The sequence below is a fragment of the Poecile atricapillus genome, chromosome 26 (genome assembly GCF_030490865.1).
Source record: "Poecile atricapillus isolate bPoeAtr1 chromosome 26, bPoeAtr1.hap1, whole genome shotgun sequence".
Lineage (NCBI taxonomy): Eukaryota > Metazoa > Chordata > Aves > Passeriformes > Paridae > Poecile > Poecile atricapillus.
Window position 1 is genome coordinate 5,634,381 of NC_081274.1, and position 26,256 is coordinate 5,660,636.

Below are 26,256 nucleotides of genomic sequence, written 5' to 3' on the forward strand. Positions count from 1 at the left end.
TGTGCCTCTGGGCGGGGAGGGGGACCGAGAGGGGCAGAAAGTTAAGCCCGGGAAGGAGGGAGAGCTGGGGGCAAGATGGATTTCCGGAGGAATTACTTTACTTCTCATTTTCTTCCTCTGACATGTTGGATATTAAATACAATTTACTTCCCCAAATCAGGTGTGCAGTGCCCGTGACCAAGGACTGAACTGTCCCCCACCCTCATCCAGACCCCCGAGCCTTTCCTTGTGTGTTCTGCTCCCCGCCCGGGACAGGAAGGAGAGTCACAGAGTTTTGGCCTCGCTCCGGCATAGCCCTGCTCCATCCCGGACTCACCCCCAGCTCGCAGCGCCCTCAGCTCCCGGGCACCCCGAGCTCCCGGCGCTTCAGCGCAGCGGCGCTTCCTTGGCCTCCTGCCCGGGCCGGGCCCAGCGCCGGGGCCGCTCCTCAGCCCAGGCTAACGAGAAATGGCGGAGCTCAGCCCAAGGCAGGCGAGTCCGTGCCGTGTGCAGAGCCCGCCGCTGGCTGCGATTGGCTGCTTCTGCCGTCACTCGTGGCTCTGGCGCGCGCTGATTGGGCAGAGCGGGGACAAGCCCGGCCCCGCTGGCGCCCCCAGGGCGGCCGTGGGGCAGGAGAGCCGCCATTGCCGGAGCGTCTGTGCGGGCCCGGCAGCGGCGGCAGCAGCGGCCGGAGCCCGGTGAGGCGGCGGCGGAGCTCGGAGGCGGCCCCGGCCATCGCAGGTGGGAGCCGCGCTCGGTTCTGCGGGGGCTCGGGGCTCGCTGCGGGCCCGGGAGGGGGCGGCAGGGGGCTGTGGCGGGTGGCTTGTGCCGTGGCCGGCCCGTGTTGGCCCTGGGCTGAGGGCGCTGCGGGAGCGGCTGCCCGCGGTCTCCTTGCCGCTGGGGCCTCGGCAGGAGGCGGTGGCGGAGCAGCGCTGGCTCGTCCCGCTTCGTGTCGGGAGGCCGGAGGTGGCTGCGCTGTGCCCGGGACGCTGCGCTGGGGCCGCCTCCGAGCTCCGCCGCCGCCTCACCGGGCTCCGGCCGCTGCTGCCGCCGCTGCCGGGCCCGCACAGACGCTCCGGCAATGGCGGCTCTCCCAAGCCACGGCCGCCCTGGGGGCGCCAGCGGGGCCGGGCTTGTCCCCGCTCTGCCCAATCAGCGCGCGCCAGAGCCACGAGTGACGGCAGAAGCAGCCAATCGCAGCCAGCGGCGGGCTCTGCACACGGCACGGACTCGCCTGCCTTGGGCTGAGCTCCGCCATTTCTCGTTAGCCTGGGCTGAGGAGCGGCCCCGGCGCTGGGCCCGGCCCGGGCAGGAGGCCAAGGAAGCGCCGCTGCGCTGAAGCGCCGGGAGCTCGGGGTGCCCGGGAGCTGAGGGCGCTGCGAGCTGGGGGTGAGTCCGGGATGGAGCAGGGCTATGCCGGAGCGAGGCCAAAACTCTGTGACTCTCCTTCCTGTCCCGGGCGGGGAGCAGAACACACAAGGAAAGGCTCGGGGGTCTGGATGAGGGTGGGGGACAGTTCAGTCCTTGGTCACGGGCACTGCACACCTGATTTGGGGAAGTAAATTGTATTTAATATCCAACATGTCAGAGGAAGAAAATGAGAAGTAAAGTAATTCCTCCGGAAATCCATCTTGCCCCCAGCTCTCCCTCCTTCCCGGGCTTAACTTTCTGCCCCTCTCGGTCCCCCTCCCCGCCCAGAGGCACAGGGATGGGGGTCACAGTCAGGTCATGTCAGTGCCTCCCCCTGAGGGACAGGAATCCTTGTCCTGCTGCAGCCTGGGGTCCCTGCCAGGGGCCAGAGTCGCTCAGGACCAGGCTGCTCCAGCGGGGATCGCCAGGGGGATCCCCGAGTCCGGCCAGGAGCCACTTCCATGGCTCTGCAGGGGCTTCCCCCGGGCTCGGGGCCTCTCTCAGGCACCCCCTGCTCCGGCCCGGCCTCATTGCCCCCCTCACCCCCCCATGCAGCGAGTGCCCGGGCAGGGAGATGCACGATTTTCACGGGGCTGAATCTTGGAGTTTCTGAGCTTTATTGGGCTGAATGTTGGTGCTTTGTTTTTTTGTGGGGGCTGAATCTTTGTATTTTGGGGGGATATCAGATTTTTGGTGTTTTGGAAGTTTTTGATCTGTCTTTGTTAGCATTCAGGAACACACATAATTGTATATTGACTGTATGCAGGTGTTTTATTGAAGCGTGGGTGAACTAGAGGTATCAGCAACCCAAATCTAGTTCCGTTGTCTTTGTCCAAAGTGCACATATTTCTACAATTTCAGCTGAAGCAGTAATCACTGTAACAACCTTATCAATATTGCTTCATTAATATTGCTCCATTAACTTTGTCCATATTGCTTCATGAGACTTAACTCATCCTTGCACGAACATGTCTGAATCTTATCTCTGGGTGGGTATCTTGGAGACCCCAAGTACCAGTTGCCATCACCGTAAACATTTCAGCTTGCTAGTCCATTCCTAATACCAAGCATTCTTGTGGCCTACCTCTACATGATTTTAAGAAACATTTTCAGAAACATTTAACCCTATAGTAATGTATTTTCCCACATTCAATATATTTCACTTTGCTATAATAACTGCAAGGCTTTCACTATATACAGTCCTTTTTCTGAGTTTATACTTGATGTTCATCTTCGAATCCACAGTTGTCGTAAGCGTTGTTACACTCTGGAGGACTTGGAGATGACAAATGCGGATGTGGATCTCTGTCCCGTGTCAGTGCCTTTATTATCTTCTGGTTCCAGGATACTCTTTTCTTTATGTCTCCTTTCAGAACTGCACAGATTAACCAGATTGCTAAAAACACAATTAGTAGGATTATCAGACTCTCAAGAATAGATTTGATCCAGGAGCTCACATTCCATCCTAACCCTTCAAAATTTTTATCTACCCAACTTGTGGTCAAATCTTCTCTCTCTTTCTGTGCTTCATGTTCTGTTTGTTTTAATGGATTAATGTTGTGTTCTACATCTGCAGTTCCATTTGGGCTGTGGATGCAGCAGTGATCAATTTGTCCTTTTAGGTACCCGCATACTCCGTGTTCTTTCAACAATAACATATCTAAAGCCAATCTGTTTTGCAGGGTCATTTTAGTTGTGGCTTGTAATTGTACATTTAGCTCTCTAAATCCCTCTTTGGTAACTCTTGCCAATCTTTCTACCTGACCTGTAAGTTTGTACAACATCTTTCTATTGTTATAATTTGCTATTGGACCAAACAAGGATTCCGGAGCCCACTCAAATTTTACACTGCTGGAGGGTTCCTGCCATCTTTCTTTATCTTCAATTTTGTTTTCCTGAACTTCTCATCTCGTCCTTATTTGCAGAAGTTCATGTTCTCCCTTAAATGGGGATGTTTTCTAAATTGGGCATAAGGTGGGGAGGCCTAAAGTAATTTCTTTTACTTTTTCACCTACAGGCAAATGTGTTGTCCAGGTGCCATCGCTTGCTGCCCATCCAAATTGGCCTGGACTCTGAATTGTACTTGTGGTACATATTACCTTTTGGATCACTTGTCCTGTCTTGTCATTTATTTCACCTTGTTTATGTTTGATTCTTCTGCAGGCACATCCAATTTGCAGAGCTACCACTAGCGGTGGCATTTGTTTTATTTCTTCATCATCAGAAGTACAGTCCTAAGTTTTGTTCCATACCCACCAATTCACTTTGTCTGCCTCCATTCTACTACTGGTTGCAGTGTTCCATACCCCTGGATCTGTTTCATTTTCAGAGCCTTCCCCCTTAATGCACCAAGGGCTATCTGCCATAGATTGGAATTTCTGAAGCACACTCATTGACCATGCACTGTCCCAAGCTTCAGCCCGATCTTTTCCTTCCTGTCCTTCACACTTCCACTTCGATACTGGAATCTTTTTTTTAATAACCTTTGCTATCTTTTCATAGCACCATCCATAATTCCCTAATCCCCCATACCAGCCTAGTTTTGGTTCATACTTTCCTGCATTTTCATGACAATCCCATCTAGATGAATACTTTGGCTTCACAGCATTTTCAAACACTGTCTTATTTTGGTACTCGTAATCTATTTGCAATACACAGCTCACATTTTCATTTTTATTCTTTTGTATTTCAGGAAATTTTGATGTTATAATTCTTTAATTTATTTGGTCTCCTGCTGCCTTTGGTATTGGCAGACAGGCAGTTATTTTGCTGGTGTTTTGCATGTTGGCAAAATCTTTCATTAATGCAATCATCCCATTTTCTGCGTGAATAGTATTAGAGACTTTTATCACTTGTGTTTCTGGCTGCACCCCCACATCCCTCTTCATTCTAAAATGAAGAGTTGTCAGCTGATCCTTTTGCATTTCACATCCCAAGGTAACATTGATTCCAACTGATGGCCCTAAAGGCCATAAAATAATCACCATTCCAGTCACTAGCAACCTAGACATTTGAAACAATCAAACCCGCTTTATCTGCAGCTTTGTTGGCCCTACAGTTTGTGGAGTCCACAGTGCAGGGGAAACCTCCTTCACTCTGGTGTAATGTATGCAGGGATCCAGTCCAGCTCCTTTGACTGCTGTCAAGGTAGTTAACAGTACCTGATAGGGTCCATTCCACCTTTCTTTTAATGGTTCTTCGTTCCAGCTTTTAACGTACACTTCATCTCCCGGGGGGATGTCATGAACTGGATTCTCAAGAGTCAGCGGCCTGTTCCACACAAGGGTGCTCCGAAGTCGAGCTCGAGCTTTTCCAAGAGACAGAACATAATTCTACACCTCTTGCTTCCCTGTAACATGTACATTTGGATTAGGTTCAGGGGATTCATATGGTTTCCCATCCAATATCTCATAAGGACTGACTGACATCCCGCTTCTAGGCTTTATCCGAATCCTCAGCAGTGCTATTGGTAAAGCTTGTGGCTGCTGCAATTTAGCCTCTTGGCATATTTTGCTGATCTGCCTCTTCAAGGTCTGATTCATCCTCTCTACCTGTCCACTGGATTGGGGTCTCCATGGTGTATGGAGATCCCAAGCTATTCCCAGTAACCTACTCACCTCCCTCACTACTGTGGCTGTGAAATGTGGGCCCCCATCTGATGATATTCCTAGAGGCACCCCAAATCTTGGAATGATTTCTTGCAGTAACCACTTGACTGTCTCCTTTGCTTGATTTGTGTGACAGGGAAGAGCTTCTGGCCATCCTGAAAATGTGTCAACCCCTACCAATAGATATTTGTATCCTCGTGTTCTTGGTAATTCTAGAAAATCTACTTGCCAATGATCTCCTGGTTTTCCCTAATTGTGCCTGTCATCTAGCCACTGGATTGTTCTTTAAGCAAATTTCACATTTTGACATTAATGATTTTGGATTTTTAACATCCATACTGAAATTAAATTTTGTTTTATCAATTTCATCAGTGCCTCTGCACTCCAATGACATTCATTATGTTTAATTTGTAGAATTTCCCTCATTGTCAAGGAGGGTACCACTGCTTGTCCCTGTGTAGTCACATACCACCCTTCTGAATTCTTCTGTGCATTCAGTGAGCGTCCCAATTTCTCATCCTCTATTGAACATTTTGGTTCTGGGGGTAAATTGAATTGAGATACATTAGTTTTTAAAGGTATCAATGCCATTGCAGTTTGCACTTCTCGAGCAGCTTGTCGGGCTGTCCAGTCTGCTTTCCAATTTCCCTCATGAATTTTGGAGCTTCCTGATTGGTGAGCTTTGCAGTGCATGATTGCTACTTGCTCAGGTTTTTGTACTGCTTTTATTAATTGCAGGACTGCATCTTGATGTTTAATGTGTGTGCCTTGAGAAGACAGCAGTCCTCTTTCTTTCCACAGTGCTCTGTGTACATGCACCACTCCAAAAGCATACTTTGAGCCAGTCCATATGTTTACCCTTTTCCCTTCACTTAATTCTAGTGTTCTGGTTAAAGACAACCAGTTCTGCCCTCTGGGCAGATGTATTTGGTGATAATGCTTTTGCCTCCACTATTGTACTGACTGTTGTTGCCTGGGGGTCCCAGAGCATCTTCCTCTCTGCCTCCTCCTCCATTTGTCTAATGCTTGGGCATGAGAAGTCTGGTTTGGGGGGAATAACAAGGGGTGACCACCTAGGATTCAGGGTTCCTCCTGCCCAGGTCCATCTCTAGAAGTCATCAGGTGTCTTGTGTCCATGAAAATCTCCAAAGCATCAGGACTGAGAGGAAAAAATCCCTCCCTGAGGTTCCCCTTCCCTGGGGTCCCCACTTTGGTGTCCCAGGGCTTCCCCCTGTGCAGGCTCATCCCTTCTCCGGGCTGCCCCTTCTCCAGGCTCCCCTCACTCCCGGCTCTCGGGGTTCCCCCTCTCCAGGCCCCCATTTCAGGCTCCAGGACTCCCGGGGCTCCCCCCTTTTCGCTGCTCCCCTCCCCCTGCCGGTACCGGGCATCTCAGGTCAGCTTTGGAGTCCTGCAAGATCCAAACATCGCTCTGCCCGGTCCGACCCCAGAAAAAGGAACAGGGATCCCCAAGGATACTTCGAGTGAGCTCCAAATATCCCTTCCCCTTCAAACAAATCCTGCCAGGACGGCCCAAGACCTTCGGGGCGAGGTTCCCGTCCCCGGTGAGCTGCGGGATGCGGGGCCCGATGCTCCCGGCGCGAAGGGGCTGCAGATCCAGAGAGCGATGGACGAACGTGGGGCCTCCTCTGCTGCTCCTCTTGCAGTTCCTGCTGCTCCTTTACCCCTCCTCTTCCTCCCGCTCCTCCTCCTCCTTCCCCTCCTCCTCCATCTCTCGGCTGCTGGCGAGGAGCTCTGGGGTGAGCGGAGCGGGGCCGGGAGGCGGTGGGAAAGCGCTGGGAGAGGGGGATGAGGGGAGCTGGGACAGGGGGAGAGGGGTTCTCAAGGAGGGGCTGCCAGTTAAGCCCAGGAGCCCCAAATGCCCTTCGTGTCCTGGCAGCCCCTGGCGGCGCTGTGGGGGCCGGGCCGTGCCCCAGTGCCGGCTCAGGGGGTGCTCCAGGCTGACGTGCTCCACCTGGCAGCTGGAGCTGAGCCCGCATTGCCGGGGGCGGTTTCCAGCAGCACCAGGAGCTGCTGGCTCCAGTCCCCGCTGGGGAGCACGGCAGTGGCCAGCACGTGGCCCGAGAGCTGCTGCTGGCCCTGGGAGCAGCTCAGCTGGATGTGGGCAGGGGAGAAATCCATCAGGGAGCAGAGCAGGCGGCCGGGGCCGGGCTGGGAGCTCGAGGGCACCAGCGAGATGGACACACTGGGATGGGCAGGGGGCTTGGGGACCCCCCACTGCGGATCTTCCTCCCCACAAGCCGCAGGGAATCGCTCCAGGGATCGAGTGCTGCGGGACAGGGAACCACATTTCTTTCATCCCAAGCCCACCTTTCCCTCTCCTCTCTCCCCCTTTCTCATCCTTCCCCCAGTCCACTGACCCCTCTCAATGCAATTTGGGTTTCCCAGCACCTTCCTCCACACTTTGGGGGTGTCAGCCCTCTCTTTTTCCCCACTCTTGCCCCTTCCAAATCATCCCTCCATTCTCCAACCCCCTCCCCCATGCTTAGATTTGGGGGTACCAGGCCCCTCCTGCTCAGTCTGGGTGTCTCATCCTTACTTTCACAAAGTTTGGGAAGATCCTAGCAGATTTTTTTCTGGGAGGAATCCCTGAGTTACAGGATTTTTGGGGTGTAGGTTTGAAGGGGGACAGCTCTGTCTGGCATTAGTTTAACCCATGGTCTGCTGGGAAAGCAGAAAAACGTTTCCCATTCCCATCCTTTCCTCATTTGGACTGGTTCATGAGCTGCTTTCTTGTTTCCTTTGGTATCTGTTCTCATCTATTTGCCAACAGCAGTTTGAATCATTTACTTTTCCACAAATTCTGCCTCCTTCTGCTAATGGATAATGTGATCCCATCCCATGGTGAAATGTTATGTTCCTCATCTGAGTGGGTTGGTTGGGGGGAAGGTCAGGAGCTGGAGTTGTCTGGTTGGTTATTATTTCAATGACATCCTGTAATGTGATTATGCCATTGAAATGATAAATGGTTTCTCTGATACCTGATATGAATTCATCAGGGTTCCCAGGGTCTGGTCCATGGTGTTGCAGGATTTGTTCTGGTGGCTGTTCATCTTTTCCCCATTTTTGGGTGCTCCCTCCAGCCAGGGCTGTATCAATTGTCAGCTTTTCTCTCATTAAATCATCACATACTTGGATTCCCAACTGATTTTTCTCAAATTGTGGTAGCAGAAAACCCCACTGGTCTGATACACCCTATATAACATAGATAGTGACAGCACATGTTGGAGTGGGGACAGGGATGATTCTCTCCCACATGTTTTAGTGAAGTTTCCACAACATTCCCTATTTTCTGGTTTTGTTTTTGCAGAGTCAGATATCTTCACAATGGGCTCTGCCTTTATCTGTGCAAATTCCATCTGTGCAAGCAGGCAGAGCTTGGGCTGAGGGGCAGAGAGAATCAGCCCAATTCCTCCTGCAGGCAGGAAGCCCCTGGGCCATTGTGCAGGCTTTGTCCCATCAGTGTTAATTTGCATTTCTAAAGCTCCTCTCCTGGCTGACTTGAACAAAGCTTCTCTTCCAGGGCAGACATCCCATGACTCACACGTGGCCCCCACAGAATCTGCTATTTTATTTTTTTTTAAAAAATATTTTATTAACTGTTCATGTGTAAAAGCGCCAACTTTAAAGCTCTTCTAGTTTTCAAAGTGCAGCTTAAAGGTGAACATAAGATAACCCATACCATCATTTTGCCATCACTACGAGCCACACACAAACATAAAAAGAGAAATTACAAAGCAGTCAAGTATTTTCTTTTTCTTCTCCTAGGACTAAAAACTGATTCTCACACCACTGGCCCAAACAGAACCAACAATATAGAAGAAAAATTATTACAAAAAATTAGTCTAAGAGTGTAATCTTTTCACTGAAACTGAGAAAAGCAAAAACTCTTCAACGATGTCTTTAGAGAAATAAGGCATTACTTGATTCTGGCCAGAATGTGCAACAGGAATAATTTCATGCACATTTAGGCTGGGTGTGCAGAGAAAATCATTCCATGACACGTGAGTTTGACTAGATTTTTCTAAATTTATACAGACTGACCCCATAGAAATCCATTGGTTTAATGTTCATTGGTTTGAAGGTGTGGAGTTGTTAGGATTTGGTTTCCTGTTGCACGGGGATTTCTGTGCCTGTGATGTGAATTAGGTGGGCACTCCTGGATTTCCTGCTCAGCCTTTTCCAGACCAGGTGTCTCCAGCTGTGCCTGGGGCAGTGTCTGGGGTGGATGTTGGTTGATGTTTGCTGCTGGGTGTTGATGTTTTGTTGATGGTCGTTATCTTGGGGGGGAATCTTTTGGGCTATTCCCAGTCTGTTGAGATGTTAATTTCATCTCTGCTGAGTGGTGGAAAAGAAACCTTAAAATTCCTTTCCCCAAGGCAAAGGCAAACCTAGTGTGAGCAGAGAAATAAGATTTGAAGCCATTTTAAAGTTGGTCTATTTTGGCAGCAGCTAATCCCAGGTAGGGCAGAGTGTGAGTGGAATTGAGAGGCAGAGTGGAATTGTCCCGGTGCCTTCCCCAGCAGCTGTGGCGAGGGCAGGCACAGAAAGGGCTGAAGCTGCAAGAGTGAGAGCAAGGATTGTCCCGCAGTGGCTGGAGATGGCAAAGGAGGGTGGCCAGGCCGAGGATTTGAGCAGAGGATCTGTGGGCAGGCCCAGGGGCTTCCCCCGCTGGGGAGCCCTGGCTGCTGCTGCGTTGCCTTCAGTGCAGGCTCAGGGGTGGCCTGTTTAATATTCCCTTGCAATTCAGATTTCTGAGTCTGGAAGAGCCATGGCTGAAGCATCAATAATTTTATTTTTTTCATTTTGTTAAGTTTTTTTCTCTTTCTTATGTCCACCCCGTAACATTGAGAATACCTGGGAGTAAAATGTCACACAATGTTCTGGCGAGAGGAGAGAATCCTCAATCCAGCTCCTACAATTCCCTGTTAATCCTAAGAATTGCTGCAGTTCCTTCTTAGTCCTAGGGAACATTATTTCTGAGATTCCCTGAACCCTCTCATGGTCAATGCAAGACAAAGCTTCAGTCAAAATAGTTCCCAAATATTTAACTATTTTCTCTACCATTTGCCCTTTTTTTTCAGATACTCAAAGCCGCTTTTTAGCCTGAAAATGAAGCTATTTCACAGAGGCTTCCTCTACCTCTTCTCCTTGTCCTCCTGACTGGATCAAGTCATCCACATCCTGCATTAAGCCAGTCCCTGGGGGTGAGGTCAATTCCTTTGATATTTCCTGCAAGGCTTGCCCCAATCAGGCCGGTGCTTCCGTGCATCCCTGCAGAAGGACCATCCATGTCTTGAGCATTTTCCCTTCTACCTCTTGTTGCCAGCCCAAGGCAGAATTGTGTTTGCATCCTCTGGAAGTGGGCAGATCCCCAGAAAGCATCTTTTGCATCAGGTTCTGAATGGCAGCAGTGTGAGGAGGGCACCTGGTTGAGGATGGTGTAAGGATCTGAGAGTGTGGGGTGCCTCGGTTTCATCATCTCATTTCTTATTCCTGGGTCCTGCAGCATTCTGTGGATTCCATTGGATTTCTTGTTTGGCAGGATAGGAGCATTCTAGGGAGCCATCCCTGGCTCCCCAAGCCGTGCCTTGAGCAGGACTCCCAGACAGGCTGTGAGCCCTTCCTTCCCTCCCTTGGAACAGGGGATTGCTTTTCGACACCTCTCGTCCTGGTTGCTTGAGGGAAATTTGGAGAGGCTCCATATCCAATTTTGCCAATTTCCCTGGGGCTGCCCACACTTGTGGGTTCACTTCAGCCTAGGCTCTGCCAGACATTTGACACAGAGGTACAACAGAACCAGCCTCTGTATCACCTATTGCTATATTAATTTGCATTCCCAATTTAGCCATCAAATCCCTTCCCAGTAAATTACAACCACAATTGTGAGCAAATAAAAATTTCTGCATTTCAAACCCATCCCCCACATCTACTGATAGTGGCTGAATAAAACACAGCCACTCATGTTTCCCACTTATTGCCTTAATTATTAAAATATTCCCTAACAATTTACTCCCTTTAGATGTAAGATTCTGAGTGGATGGAGAGGCCCCTGTGTCCATCAGGAAAGGTCTCCTCTGGATCCAGAGCCACCCTGAATGTTCCCAAGGGCTCCAGTGTGGTGGGTCCCTGGTGAAATGGGAGCTTGTGAGAGCACTAAGAATCCGTGTCCATCAAGGGCTGGACTTGCTGGTGCTGAGGGTGCTCCTGTCTGTGCTTGCAGTGTCCTTGTGCCCTGCAGCTGGAAGGCTGATTCCTTGCCAGGGGCTGTTTGGGTGGGCTGTCCCCTGGCCAGGAGGGCAATGCCTGTGCCAGGTGCTTGTGATCCTTAAAAGATCATGTGGATCCTTGCAGGTCTAATCCCCATTTCTGAGCTGTTCCTTCCTGGTGCTGGCTGTGCTGAGGCTCCCCTCCCCAGCCCGTATCCCAGAGCCGGTCCCTGTCCTGCCGCAGTGTCCAAAGGCGGCCCCCCCGGCGGGCAGGGCCGGCAGCTCCACGGGGCTGGGCAGCGGCCGGGGCGTCCCGCAGCCTCCTGGGGGCCGGGGGCCACTGCCGGCCCTGCCCGGGGGGTGCTGGGGTCAGGCAGCGCCCGGCGCTGAGCCCCGGCTGCCCCACAGCCCCGGCCCGGCCCCACAGCTCCCCACAGGCCCCCAGCCCGTGCTCCCGGTGCCGCAGCTCTGCGCCCGCTCCTGCCGCTCCCAGCTCAGAGAAACCCCCTGAAATCCTGACCTCCTTCTTTTCCTGTCCTGGAATCTGGAGGTAAAGAGGATCTGGATCAGCTGGTTTGGTGGTTTTAGCAGTAGCTAAAAATCACTAGAATACTTATTCATTTTTTGTTGTGAGTTGTGGATTTGGAGAAGGGCAAAACAGGATTAAAACTTAAAAGGAATAAAGAAATTTTATTACTCGAACTACAAAAATAAGAAACCAGAATAAAACTTCCAGACACCTTTTCTTCCCATCTCACCTTTTTCCTTGCCCGACTGACAGCATAGAGACAAAATCTGGTGGTTAAAGCAGTCCCAGCTCTACAATGGTCATTTCATCAGTCTTTGTAGAGAGAGTTCTCTCTTGTCATTCCATGGAGAGTTTTCCACAAGAAAAACAGTTTCTTGTGGCTTTTCCTTTCTCTTGATTGGCAGCTGCCCGGAAAAAACTCTGCCATCATTCCCTCTTCCCATTTCACACCACTCAGAGGTGCGTTCATGGGCCATGAACTCAAGGAGTATTATTTTAAGGATGAGTTATTCAAAGGCAAAGATTCTCTTCATTTCTCCCTGTGATCATCTCTGGGAACAGAGGTTTTCTCTTTTTCTTCCTGGGTGCCCAAGTATCTCCATCAACTCTCACTTTTCATTCTCTGTTCCAGCATCTCATGGGATCACAGCTACTCTCCCATCTGCTTAGCTCATCAGTGGATACCTTTGCTCAGAGTTCATGGTTTGAATAGTTCATTCCACCTTATACTCTTTTCATGAATTAAAGGAGTTATTCAGAAGCATTGTTCATCTCCATGGCCTCACCAAAAGAGTATTTTAGCTTATTAAAGCATGTCCTCATTCTCCTTCCATCTGAGGCTTGATTCCTTCCTTCACTGACTTGGATGGTTTATGTTGTCTCTTTACATGATGATCACTCTCCCTTTCCTCTCTCTGGAAAAGGATTAAATCTGCAGGTCTCATCTGGGTAGTGAAAGGGTTTAAATCTGGCCCAACTCTTGTGGATGATCACGGGCAGAGGCTGGGGCTGTTTTTGATGGGTGATTTTTCAGTGGCTGTGCTGGGGGAGGGTGGCCAGCATCTCAGCACGCTGCAGGCCGATGGCTTCCCCTGCCCGTACTCGGCAGTTTCTGGTGAAATCCAGCGGCAGCAGAAATTTCAGCTGAGCCAGGGACCGGCCTGGCCCGGCAGCGCTGCTGTTCAGGGCTCGGCGGGCTTCCCGAGGGGCTCAGCCACTCTGGGAAAGGGCTCCTGCCAGTCTCCATCCCCTTCCTGGGAGCTGCTGGGCTCTGGCCCCACGCCCCCACCCCGAGGCCGTACAGGCTGTGGGGAAAGCGGGGAGGGGGGGCCTGGCTGCACCAGAGCTCTGTTATGTTTTAAAGCCAGAAACACAAAAGACCCAAAAGCTCCTGGCTTTAGGTTTAAAAGGTGGTATTCACAAAGGTAATCTCACTTTTCAGTGGTCAAAAATACTGTCAGAACTGGCCAGCTATTGGCCAGGTCTCAGGCAGAGAAGAAACTCCCAGCAGCCTCTCTCAGAGCCATCGTATTCGTGGATGTTTCCAACTTTTTTTCTTAAATGCCAACCCATCAGAGCTGGCAAATTTGGAGGATGAGACCCTTCTGAAAAACATTTCCAATGCTCAGTATTTTTCTCTACCCCCTCTTTTCTATCATCCCTTTTCTTACCCCATGGATTGCTCCTGCTGCTTCTTGCCTTAAGCACATTCCTGCACACTCCCCTTCAGCCAATCCCTTCCCAGCACACCAACACCATCCATCCCCTCTTGTCTAAATCCCTTCTGGACTTCCCTTATTGTCCCCCCTTGCCGCGGCGGTGTCGATTACACGGGTGCCTCGACTACCCTGAAGAAGCCATCCTGAAAAGGACTGCCCAGGGGAACAGGCACGTCCTCTGCCCGGCGAGTGATCTCAGCTCAGCGGCAGCGTGCAGGCGACGCGGAGAGACTAGAGAGCTGTATGGCATTCCACTGAGAAATAGCCTTTATTATAGCAGGGCCCTCAGTGAAGGGAGCCAGTGACAGCAGCTGCCTGAACTGGGGAAAACCGGGGTATTTATAGAGGAGGAGAGGGGCGGGGGAAACTTGGATACATGTATTGGGGTGGATTGATAGGGAGGGAAACCAATGGGGTGTAACAAATTAACATGTTCAACTCTAGGGCGTCTGGGAGTGACACTTTTTCTCTGCATGACATAGAAGTGTCTTGCCTAGGGAGAAGCTCTCCAGGGGAGAGCCAAGTTTTCTGAACTGGCTGGTTCCCCAGTCTCCACACCCCCTGGGTGTCCATGTCCTTAATTCCCTCTGGGAGAATGTGCAAATTACCTCCACATGCTCCCAAGAGACCCTTGAGAGATATTTTGGGGTCATCATCCCTTTGTCCAGGATGCCCTTCTAACATTCCATTTTCTCCCCACATTGGTCCTACCTGGATCCCACCTGTGCCCCCCCGGGCCTTGGCGCCCCCCTTGAGGGGAATTTGGGGAGGTGGGAGGGGGGAGCGCCAAGGCCGGGCCCCCCCGCGCTGTGGTGGCGGGAGCGGCTGCAGTGGGGAGCGAGTGCGGGCGGAAGCGGCCGAGAGCCCAGCGCTGCCCCAGGCCGAGCTGGCCCAGCTCCATCCGTGCCCCTGCGGTGGGATGCTGTGGGACTGGGGGGGAAGAGGGAGGCGGCAGTGGGTGCTGGGCCTGGGGGCAGGAGGAGAAGGGAAGGAGAAGCAGGGTTGAGGAATAAAATGTTCAAAGGATGCACGTGGAAGGAGAAGGTGGGATTGTGCAGGAGGAGGAGAAATAGTAGGAGAAAGAGGAGTGTGAGGAAGAGTAGGGCCACAGGAGGAGGAAGAGGAGCAGGAAGAGGAAGTAGCACAAGGTTCCACCCTCCCTGTATGTGCAGTCCCAGGAGCATTGACCTGCCCGCAGTCAGAAGGTGACTGGGGAGGGGAATCCACGATTTTCATGGGTCACAATCTTGGTGTTTCTGAGCTTTATTGGGCTAAATATTGGTGCTTTGTTTTTGCAGGAGCTGAATCTTTGTATTCTGGAGGCGGTTTTACCTAAATTTAGTGTTTGATTAGTTTTTGATCAGTGTTTTAATGTTTGGAGGATGTTTGCGGTGAATGTTGGTGTTTTATAGATTCTTAGAGACACAAGATGGCCAATGACTTTCTGAGATGAATTTGGGCAAGGAGGAACCCTCAGCCCAAGGCGCTCTCCTCTCTATTTTTCCTCCTAACCAGGAATTTTCATTCCCAAACTGTATCCAAATGGAAGAGGAGGAGGAAAAGCCCCAGAGATCCCGCACGAGGAGGGGCTGCAAACCCAGCCCAGAGAGCTGTGAGGAGGAAAGATCCCCCCAGTGCCAGGAACACGGCCAGAGATCCAGCCAGAGCTCAGAGCTGGGGGAGAAGCCCCAGAAGTGCTTGGAATGTGGGAAGGGCTTCAGGTGGAGCTCCCAGCTGATCCAGCACCAGGTGACCCACACTGGGGAAAAGCCCTACCAGTGTGGGGAATGTGGGAAGAGCTTCAGCTGGAGCTCCAGCCTGAGGAATCACCAGGTGATTCACACTGGGGAACGACCCTATGAGTGTGGGAAATGTGGGAAGAGTTTCAGAGATATCTCTGACCTGATGAGACACCAGGTGATCCACACAGGGGAACGGCCCTACACCTGCTTGGAATGTGGGAAGAGCTTTGGGTGGAGCACCGCCCTGAGGGCACACCAGCTCATCCACACTGGGGAGAGGCCCTACGAGTGTCCTGAGTGTGGGAAGAGGTTTCGGACCAGCTCCCATGTCCTCCTACATGAGCGGATTCACACAGAGGAGAGGCCCTTCCGCTGCCCCGACTGCGGGAAGGGCTTCAAGCACAACTCCACCCTCACCGTCCACCGGCGCATCCACACTGGGGAGAGGCCCTACGAGTGTCCCCAGTGTGGGAAGAGCTTCTCACAGAGCTCAGCCTTGACCCAACACCAACGGAGGCACCAGTAAGGGAAGCCCTGCGAGTGCCCCGAGTGCGGGAAGAGCTTCGTGCGCTGCTCCAGCTCCATCCCCCATGGGAGGATCGGCGTTGGATGATCCCCAGTGACCCCCGTTGGGCAGAGCCCTGGTGATCCGTGGTCCTGGTGATCGGTGTTGGGAAGACACCTGGCTGGGAGGCTCCACATCTTCCTGGGTCCCTGTGGGCACCTGGGTGAACATCGGGGCAGGAACATCCATTGGGAAACAGACCAACAATGGGAATTCCTTGTGGGGAGCAGATTTATTGACTTTCAATCCTAAAGAACCTTTTGTCGTCACCTCAAGGAGCTCTTTGGACAGAGAAAACAGGGTGACATTGAGCTTGGGAGCCCTGGAGGGGAGCACACACGCTCTGGGGGAGGGAGGACACAAGCCCCAGTACCCCCCTCACCTTTTTCCTCAGATAGAAGCTGAGCCCCAGCACCAGGAAGACAAAGCCCAACAAGGAGCCCCTGATGCCCATCAGCATCTTGCTGTGGGCAGCATTTCATGGCATCCCTGGGGCATCTGCCAGATTTAGAACCCCCAAAACCTCTCACAGACACCCCAAGCCCCTCCAAAGACCCTCCCTGTTTTCCCCAGCCCACCCAGGACCATCTGAAACCTCCTTTGGAGTCACTAATTTTAAACAATTAAGTATTTTAGAAAAATTGGAGATCTTAGCTAGAGATAGGCCTTGCTGGAACTAGTTAGAGCTAATGATTTAAGTGAGAAGCAGGATTTGAGATAATAAATCTCGGACTTAGGTAAAAAATTACTTGTCACTGTATGTTTGTTTAGATGTGCTTATAATGAGAAAAGAGAAACTGATAAACAGGTTCAGGAAGATCACAGACCTTACATCTGGAAACCCATTTCAAAGTCACAAGGGAGGAAACTGGAGTTGTACCAAATGTCATTTGTAAAGTCAACCATTGTAAAGGTAGAAAGGTGAGAGTGAGGAAGAGCGGTTTTCCTTCATCTCTTGATGACCCCTCCTCACCAAAACCACCCCCTCCTCAAATTAGGGAGCCCATCACGTAGGCAGAATGACTTTTTAAACTCATTACTGTGAATTTTAATCCAAAGTGGGGAATGGGAGGTGTTAGAATTGTGAATATGTATTAGTAATAATATATATTCATCTTTTGGAAATTCAAGATTTTTAAAATAAATAGACACTGGAAGCTTGTGTCAACTTGCAGTGTGTATTAAGGGGATGACTCCTGCACTCGCCCAGTGCTGTGATTAAACATCCACTTTGTAACTTTAAACTGTTGGAGAGGTTTTTTGTCCATTAACAGATTGATATTGATACTGGATCAATATTGCTATTTTGCTAAATCACTCCCAGTCCCTTCCCAGCCTCCCCAGGACCCACCAGAGCCCCTCCTGTTCCTCTCAGGATCCCACAGCCCTCTCCCAATTCCTCCCCACTGCCCCAGGACCCCCAAACCCTCTCCCAGTCCCTTCCCAGCCCCACCAGGACTCATCAGGAACCCTCCCAGTCTCTTCCCAGCACAACCAACCTCATCCCAATCCCTGCTTTCCAATCTCCAATCTCCTTCCAGCTCCTCCAGGCTCACTCAAATCCCTCCCAGTGACACCCAGCACCCCCAAACTCCCTCCCAGTGTCCACCAGAACCCCCAGAACCCCATCCCACCCTCCCCAACATCCTTCAAACCCCTTCACAGCCATCCTGAGCACCTCAATCCCTTCCCCAGTTTAAACCAGTCTATCTCAAACTCCCTCCCAGTTCCTCCCAGCACACCCCAATCCCCCTCTGGGTCCCCCCAGTGCCTCCCCCGCTGCCCCTGGCGGCGCTGTGGGGGCCGGGCCGTGCCCCAGTGCCGGCTCAGGGGGTGCTCCAGGCTGACGTGCTCCACCTGGCAGCTGGAGCTGAGCCCGCATTGCCGGGGGCGGTTTCCAGCAGCACCAGGAGCTGCTGGCTCCAGTCCCCGCTGGGGAGCACGGCAGTGGCCAGCACGTGGCCCGAGAGCTGCTGCTGGCCCTGGGAGCAGCTCAGCTGGATGTGGGCAGGGGAGAAATCCATCAGGGAGCAGAGCAGGCGGCCGGGGCCGGGCTGGGAGCTCGAGGGCACCAGCGAGATGGACACGCTGGGATGGGCACTGGGAGAGAGTGGAGAGGAGTGGTGTGGCATTGAGAGGGACTGGGGTGGCACTGAAAGAGATGAGAGTGGATACTGCGACACTGGAAGAGAGCGTGGACGTCTGGGAGTGAAGCGGGAATGAACTCGGAATAGACTGGGAATGGGCTAAAAAGGAGTGTGAGGGACTCTGAGGCCTCTGGGCGGGACTGTGGTGGCACTGGGAGGGACTGTGGTGGCACTGGGCGGGACTGTGATGGCACTGGGCGGGACTGTGGTGGCACTGGGAGGGACTGTGGTGGCACTGGGCGGGACTGTGGTGGCACTGGGAGGGACTGGGAATGAAGTGCGCGGCACTGGGAGGCCGAGTCCAGCGCGGGGCACTCGGCTCTGTGGATCTGCCCGGCAACTGATGAGTCATCAGAGAGACGCGCTCTGATTGGCTGAGGGGCGGCAGATCCACCGAGACGCGAAATGGACCCGGGTGTCATTTGGGGTCACTGGGATGGACTGGGAGAGGCTGGGATGGTCTGCGAGAGCCACGGGAGCCATTGGGAGGCCCCGGGGATGGGCAGAAGGAAGGCTGAGGGCTCTGGGGTGATTCCCAGGGTGGTTTGGAGGGACACGGCCGAGCCCCTCTCTGTGCCCCACGAGCAGCGGCCCGGACAGAAAAGTTCAGGAGCGGGAGGAGGTGTTTCTCAAGATTGATTTTAATCCTCATTCTCCTGGTCTGATTTGCTCAGTCCTAAGTTCAGTTCATTTCCCCGTGTCGGTCTGTTGTGCCCCTGATGGTGATCCCTGAGTGACCTCTCCCTGCCCTTGTCCCGACCCTCAAGGACTTGGATTTGGTTCAGTTCAGTGGAATTCATGGTGATTTGGGGGGAGCTGGAGCAAAGCAGCTGGAAAGCACAGTGGGCTTGAGAGGGACTGAACCAGGGCAGGAGTTGGGGCTGCCTCGAGTGAGCTCTCACAGTGTGAACCTTCATGGGGTCTTTCTAAGGGAATTTTGTTGAAGTTTGACATTCATTATTAAAAAGCAGAGTCAGAAGTGGAGCTCTGCTTTCAGCTTGAAATGAGGGGATGGAACGTGGGCACCGGGACTTCCGTAACCTCAAGTTGTTCCTTGATACTGGACACTTTAGCTTTGGCAATCTGAAGCCCTTCAGCAGCAATGGCTCTGCCACCCCCTGGTTTCTGGCTCAGACCCAGCTCGGAGCTTGGACAAGGTCTGGGCTTTGTCCTCTTGAGCTTCGGGAGCCTCCCGGGAAGCACCAGCCCTCCCCAGCCCACCCTTGGTAGGACTTTTTCTTTTCTCTCTCCTGACAATTTTATCCCCAAAACTGCCGTGGGTACGTTGTATCCAAGCACATCCTCCAGCGCTGCACTTTCCTCCTGTGAATTCCCTGTGCAGGGAATGTGTCTGTGCTTTTCCCTGCTCTGTTGACTGACAAACAAACCTGAGCCCGTGGGACTGTCAGAGCTCCTTCATGCAATGAAATCAGGTTGTGTTGATCATGGCATGTTCTGGAGGAGCTTTTCTTGGTGTGTCTTGTGCTGCTGGAAATGACACAAGAGCCAGGAGGGAACAGAAGCTGCTGCTGCCCGTTGGCTCAGGGCCAGGGAACCAAGTTGTGCTCCCGTGCAGTTGGGCCCTGCTGGAAGCAGAGCCGCCTTTCCCTTGAGCAGCTCAAGCTTGTGACAGCTCCAAACAGGAAACCTCAGCAGAAAACTCTTCCTCCAAGCTCAGCTGCTTTCCCTCCTGCAGCTGTTTGGGAAAGAGCCTCAAAGCACAGACTCTGCTGGGAGCCATTGGTGCATTTCCTCCCTCCCGGCAGCAGCAGCTCCTGAGCCCTTCACGGGCTCCTGTCCCCTCCCAAACCCTTCAGCTCCCTTTGAACTCTCAGCAGTCACTAACATATGCATTTCTTTCATATTTAAACTGCATTTAAACTTCTCTTTTTCTCTCCTCTCTATCTTTTTAATCTCCTCTTTATCTCCTTTAATCCCATCAGCACCAGTAGGATGGGGATGGAGTCTTGGGGTGGGTGTGGGATGAACTGAGGATCCAGCAGAGAAGGGCAAGGCAGAGGGGAGAGGACTCAGCCAACCCTTCTCCTGCTCTCTCCTCCCCCAGGGTGCAGCTAAAGCAAGTCAGACTGGAAAGGATCCCACAAATGCTGTGTTCTCCTCCCTCTGAGCTTGGCTGGGGATCCTCAGCTTCAGCCTGGTGCAGTGGCTGAGATTGGCTAATTTGAGTTTTTTGGCTAATGCACTAAATTGAAGAGGTTTATTATTACTTAATCACCTTTCACCTTTGCCAAGTTCTGCTGCACTGTGTCTGCTTTTCACCCAATACACTGCTAGCTCATGTACACACATGTGCTTCTTATGATAATATTTAGATTCATAGCTTACTCTATAAAATCACACAATTACAGTTGAAAACTCTCCACCATCTCACTCAATGCAGTTTCTTATTTACTTATGGCATATTCTTACTTGCAGCTATAGTAACATAAGCTTATGAATTCTCGACTAAACGTCTGTGAACCTTTAGCATTGCATAAACCCAAGCTCCTTCCAAGGCTGTAAATCAAACCCTTCAGTATCTGTGGAAGTTTCTGTCTTCCCATTTCCCGCAGCCCACCAAAGGATTTGTGACACTTTGTGACAGAGGAGAACCTCCCAGGCAATTTTGTGTTTGCTGTAGGGAAGGCTGGGTTGCTCTGCATCAATTCCCAGAGCACCGCAGAGCGTTGGCTTTGTGGTGTCAGGCCATGGATGCCACATTGTCGTGGTGACATCCCAAGGTTGCCTTGGTGCACGGAAGGCCTCAGTGTCAGAGCAGCTCTTGGGCTTGCTCAGTGCAGGAGCATCCTCCTGCTTGAGGCGTTTGTCAGTGGGCAGCTGCACACTGACAGGAGCCTTGTTTGTTCTTGAGTTGAGCACAGTCTGCAAACTGGCACAGCAGTGCTACAATGATTGAGCAGCTCGCTGCTGCCGTTTGCACCCTTTATGGCATTGGCTATTCCGGCTATTACCTGACCAACCTGGCACGTAAGTAGAGGTTTTCCCTGGCTGGAACCTGAGCTGGCTTTTGTAGGTCTCCCTGCTCTTTCTTAGTGACCGGGTTGCTATTGAAACAGAAAGACCATGAGGATGCCACTGGTTTGGTAAAGCTCCTGTCAACACCTTCAGCAAAACACGGGGTGTCTGTAGCCAGGGGGCTGCGGGCAGCATTTGCAGGGGTTCTGTTCCCTCCACGGGAGAGCCTGTGGCAGCAGAGTCTGTCATTTCCTCACTTTGCTGGCTCAGTGTCTTGGGGTGACTTTACTTTTAAGATAGCTCTGAGAGCTCGGGAAGTTGAAACTGCTGGAGGCTGATGGGAGTTTTTTCTCCTGACTAATTACTGGCCATTTGTGAGAATTGGCAGCAGTTTGAACTATTGAGAAGTGAGATCAACCTGTGAACACCACCTTAAGATGTGAGGCTGGAAATTTCTTGCTCTCTTTGGTTTCTGGCTTCTGAGGAGGTCACAGGGCTCTGTCTCGGCCTCCTCCCCCCCTCCAGGCCAGACAAGGCTGCAGAGGGCGGGGTGGGGGGAGAAACGGAGCCGGCCGGCCTGACTTGGTTTGCAGTTTCTGCCACTGAACTGAAACCTGACACCATCAACATCTGCAGCTTTAGCAAGATTTTAACTCTTTTACTACCTGGATGAGACTTGCAGATTAATCTTTTTTTTCCAGAGAGAGAGAGAGGGAGTGATCAACCATCAACCCATGAAAGAGAGTGAAGAAAAAAATTAAATTTAGAGGGGGAAGAGAAATAAGGAGATGCTTCAATAAGCTGAAATATTTTTCTGTTAAAACTATGGAGATGGACAGTAGTGTTCTGAAAAAAAACCCTTCAATTCATGACAGAGAATATTGGGAGGAATGGAGTGTTTCCAAGTGTGGATTTTGAGCAAATGATGAAGTAGTTGTGACACTGTGAGATGCTGGAACAGAGGGGGAGAAGTAATAGTTGAAGATTTGTGGCTTTAAGAAAACTTCTGTTTCCAGGAGGGCTCACAAAAACAGATAAAGAGAACTTTTGCCTTTGAATAACTCATTCATAAAAATGACATCCCTAGACTCATGACCCATAACACACCTCAGAGTGATGGGAAATGGGAGGAGACAACTGATGGCAGATTTGTGAGCAGCTGGCATCAGAGAAATAGAAAGCTATGAAGAAAAATCGTTTTCTTCTGAAAAACTCCATAAATAGCAGAAGAAGACTTCTGTTTCTCTACAAAGACTGATGAAAAGACTCCAGCAGGAATTGGGACTGTTGTAAACACCAAAGTTCCAAAGTATTTTTGTCTCCATGTTGTCATGTAAACAAGGGAATGGTTGGGTAGTGGGGGAGAAAAGGGTTGTTCTGGAAGTTTTATTCTGGTTTCTTATGCTTGTAGTTTTTGTTAATAAACTTTCTTTATTCCATTTAAGTTTTAAGCCTGTTTTGCTCTTGTTCTAATCCATATCTCACAGCAAGAAATAAGTACGTTTTCTAGTGATTTTTTAGTTGCTGCTTTAAACCACACCAGTCAAGCAGGACACCTTTCAAAATGGTAGAGTGGGAGATCTTCTCAGATGCTGTTCTAAATAGGCCACAGTTCTCTCCAGTTTTCTCAAAGAATTTGGTTCATTTTCCTTGCCCACTGCAGGTCATCTGACCCGTGTGTTCAGAGGTGCCGATCCTGAGGTGAGTCAGAAAGGAACGTTTGATGTTCCTGGTGTTTCAGAATTGTGGAGGGAACTGTGAGCTTGGCCTGTGGCAGTAGAGTGTAGAGGGCCAGCTGGGTGGGCTGAAAGAAGATCCATTTCCATGTTTACAACAGCAATAGCAAAGGCATTGTTGGCTATTTCCTAATTTTCCATTTCAGAGCTTTAAAAGAACTCAAAACTCAGATTTGCAGAGAGAACGTTTCTTGCTGATAGTAGCCAGGGTGAACTCTCTACTTCAGAACTATTTGCAGTATGGCTGAATTAACCCATTTTAATTTAGTTGGAGTGACTTAGAATCCCATTGCTATCAAAGCTGATGATTTGTGCTTGGTAGAGCTGGTTGTAGAAATAGAGCTGAAGAGAAATAAGGTTCTAAATGATAGGTAGCTGCCTGTCCCTAACTCCACCATCTGTCCACAGAGCCCAGAACCAAGAGCAGACTCTGCTGTGGCTCCTTCTGCTCCTGGAGAAGAGGCCAAAGAGGAGCAAAATGAGCAAAAGGAGCACGAGCCTCCAGCTGTGGTCACAGCCCAGCCTGACCATCCCCAGACAGTAAGTGCCAGTGCTGGGTGCTGCTGTCTTTAGTGCAAGGCAGAGCTGCAAGTTTCTGAGCAGCCAGCACTTGCTGTTGGTGGCTGAGGATGCTGAGTGCTGGAGTCCTGACAGCACCCAGCCATTCCCCCATCCCGTGGCAGCTGGAAATTGGGCTTTGAGCCGTCGTGCTGAGGCCCCAAAGCGCTGCTGCCTGCGGGTGAGCAGCTGGCTGCTTGGCTCAGTGAAGCTCTGTCTCTTGGCTTCTGCCAAGCCATGGCCAAGGGCTCACACGGCATTTCTGGGGCTCACAGGGCTGGGTTTGTTTGCTTTCCCTTTTTGGAAACCTCTGGATGACCTGGAGAACTGTTCTGCAATTTTCTTGAGTAATTCTTCACTTCTACAGAGTCTTTTAGGCCACCTGTCTTTTGGCTTTTGATAAGCTGCAAGGAGATGATTGTGTTGTCCATGAAGCTGTGGCCGGCCATTCTTGTCCTGTGTGGCCAAAGAAACAAACTGCGTAGTTCTGAACCCTTCTTCTGAGGCAAAATCCACAAGGGGCAAGTTTCTGTTGATACGTTTTGTGGTGAAGTCTGCAGCTTTGGAAACTGCATTGGAGCCTAGTGTGGGGGCAAAGCTGCAAGTCCTTGAGTGCTGTCTTGTGTTGCTAAGAACCCCTTTAGAGATGGTTGTTTTTTTCCCCTCAGAGCTGTTTTCCTCCTCCTGACGCTCCCAGTTTAACCTATAAATTTCTGCCTGTCCTAGTGAGGTGGGACAATTCCATGGTTTAGGTGGTTTTTGCTGACTTTGGTCATACATGCATTACATGACCCATGGCTTCCTTCATTGGCATCCCTAAGGGTGTGTCAATTAATTTGTTGATGGGGCCTTTTGAGGATCTCTGTCACAGTCACTCAGAATTCTCAGCTGACAAAAGACAGAGAAGAAACACCTTGGTCCTCTTCCATATCCTGAGGTGGCCATAGAGGCTCTCTGACCTGCAGCAGAGGATCAAACTGCAGACATCCTTGTCTCCTGAATGAGCAGGATTTCTAACAAGAGTGTAGATGTCAGAAGGGCAGGAGTGGCAGTGCAGGCCTGAAAAGAACATGAACTCCAGCAGTGTCTCTTCCAAGGGGTGAGCTTACCCAGGAAGCCCCTGCAGAGCCAGGATGGAGCTGTGGGGCAGGGCTGGCTGTCAGTCACTATGGAGAGACAAGCAGGACACAGCAGAAGGGGAGGGAGGCCCTTGAGAAATGCCCCACATTTCCTGTCAGCTGCCCAAGAGTCTGTTGGAGATTCAGTGCCAGATTGGCCCTGATTGCACTGCCAGGGTCACTTTGGAATCTGTGCTTCCCCACAGGCAGAGAACAAGGCAGGAGAGCAGCAGCACAGAGCTTTGGGAACGTGGGAGCCCATCAGTCTTTGAGTCTTGGCCCACAAATGTTGTATGAGAAGTTGAAGCCCATCTTCTCTTGCTTTCTCTGCAGGTCCTTCCAGAGAAAGAGCAGGAGCAGATTGTTTTATCAGGGGGGCCATGCCAGACTGAGGGAGAGCTGTTCCCAGCCCAAGAGCAGGAAGAGCAGCTGGGGCAGCAGGTGGAAGAGCCACTGGAGAATGGCCAGGTAAGCCTGACTCAGCAGGGGACAGAGTGAAGGGCAGGAAGAGGGGCATAAAACGCAGCTCTTGGGACTGAGCAGGCCACGAGTGCCAGAGGCCCTGAAAGCAAAGAGCCTCTGCAGAGATCAGCAGCGGGACAGGAGGTTACAGTGGAAGCAGAGGTGGGTAGGGAAGCAGAAAGAAGTGACTGAATGAGTGTGATTTTGAGGCTGAAAATGAGGAAGAAGCTGAGCCTGATGGCAGCTCCCAGTCACTTGCTCTCCATTTGTGTGTGCAGAACATCAAGGCAGAGCCCCAAGCAGAGCTGCCCGAAGCTCAGAGGGCCATCATGGCAGTGAAGAGGAGGCACGAGGAAGACAGGAGAAGCATCCAGGAGGAGATGAATCTCCGTCAGCAGAGAGGCAGTCAACAAAACCAGGTGAGTGAAAGAGTGGCAGACACTCCACTCACAGAAATTCCTCTCTGTCATTCTTCACAGGCCTCCGAGGAGAAGCTGCTGGCAGAGCTGCAGGAAACTGAGGCTAGGATCAGGGCAAGGGAGAAGAGGCTGGAGGAAGAAAGGAAAATCATCCAAGAGAAATTTAATCTCCTCGCTCAGAAGCAAGAGGCTCTAGAAAATCGAGTGAGTGAAAGAGCGATAGGCACAGCAGTCACTGCAGTCTGGTGCTTTCTGCCCTTCTTGCCTTTCCTCTGCAGAGCAGCAGGGGGGTGGGCTGATGCCTCTCAGTGCCATCCTGCTGTAGTGTCTATCCCAGCTGCTTGGAAGGACATTTCCTGCTGTGCTCAATCTCAGCTGCTGCCCTGGACAGTGGGACCAGTCATTTGCCCCTTTTGCCAGCACTCATCTCAAGGGATTCCTGCTGGCCTGCTCCTGTTCTCCTTGTTTCTTCAGGGCTTTTTGCAAGTGAACAGAGTCCCCCAGAGAGATTTGGAATACAAGCTGCAAGCTGTCTGTATCCCTTGGTGAATCTGCTGCTGTCCTGCTCTTTCCCTTTGCTCACAGTCAATGAGCCTTGGCAGACAGGGACAAGCTGTGGTCTCTGACTGCTTTGTTCTGTTTGACTTGAGGTGGACGTGTTGATATCTCACCTGGCAGCCTGCGAAGGCTTCCAGCAAATGCCTGGTGATGAAGAGCCCCAAGGTCAGCGGGAGGCACAGGTACTGTCCCAAGCACCAGTGCTGCAGGCTGAGCACCTTCTGAAGATGGTGCAGGAAAAGAGGACTGAGGGGAAGGAGCTCCAACATTAGAACAAGGAGCTGCAAATGTGTCTGCAGCCCTTGGAGGGGGAAAGGGATCCTTGGGAGGAAGTGGAATGGTCATTGTTGCAGTCATCCTTCAGAAAATCCAGGAAAATGGAATATGAAACTGGCCATGAACTTGATTAAATCCAACCTTGGGTTTTGACCATTTGTTTTCAGAAGCAGGCATCCAAAAAAATCCAGTTGATGAGCTTTGCATGTGGCTAACAGCAACTTCCTA

General features: G+C 51.4%; 1 protein-coding gene across 1 annotated transcript in view; it reads left to right on the plus strand.

Annotated features, from left to right (window-relative positions):
• Positions 1 to 792: 792 nt before the first annotated feature.
• The window catches only part of LOC131588537 (serine/threonine-protein kinase PAK 3-like), a 33,841-nt gene continuing 8,377 nt past the window's right edge, over positions 793 to 26,256 (plus strand). The window contains exons 1-7 of the mRNA XM_058857448.1: positions 793 to 1,368; positions 10,100 to 10,222; positions 22,565 to 22,602; positions 23,046 to 23,177; positions 24,647 to 24,781; positions 25,054 to 25,398; positions 25,845 to 25,934. Coding sequence (XP_058713431.1) covers positions 25,105 to 25,398; positions 25,845 to 25,934 — 384 coding nt within the window. The 5' untranslated portion in view covers positions 793 to 1,368; positions 10,100 to 10,222; positions 22,565 to 22,602; ... (1 more) ...; positions 24,647 to 24,781; positions 25,054 to 25,104. The remainder of the gene's footprint in view (positions 1,369 to 10,099; positions 10,223 to 22,564; positions 22,603 to 23,045; positions 23,178 to 24,646; positions 24,782 to 25,053; positions 25,399 to 25,844; positions 25,935 to 26,256) is intronic.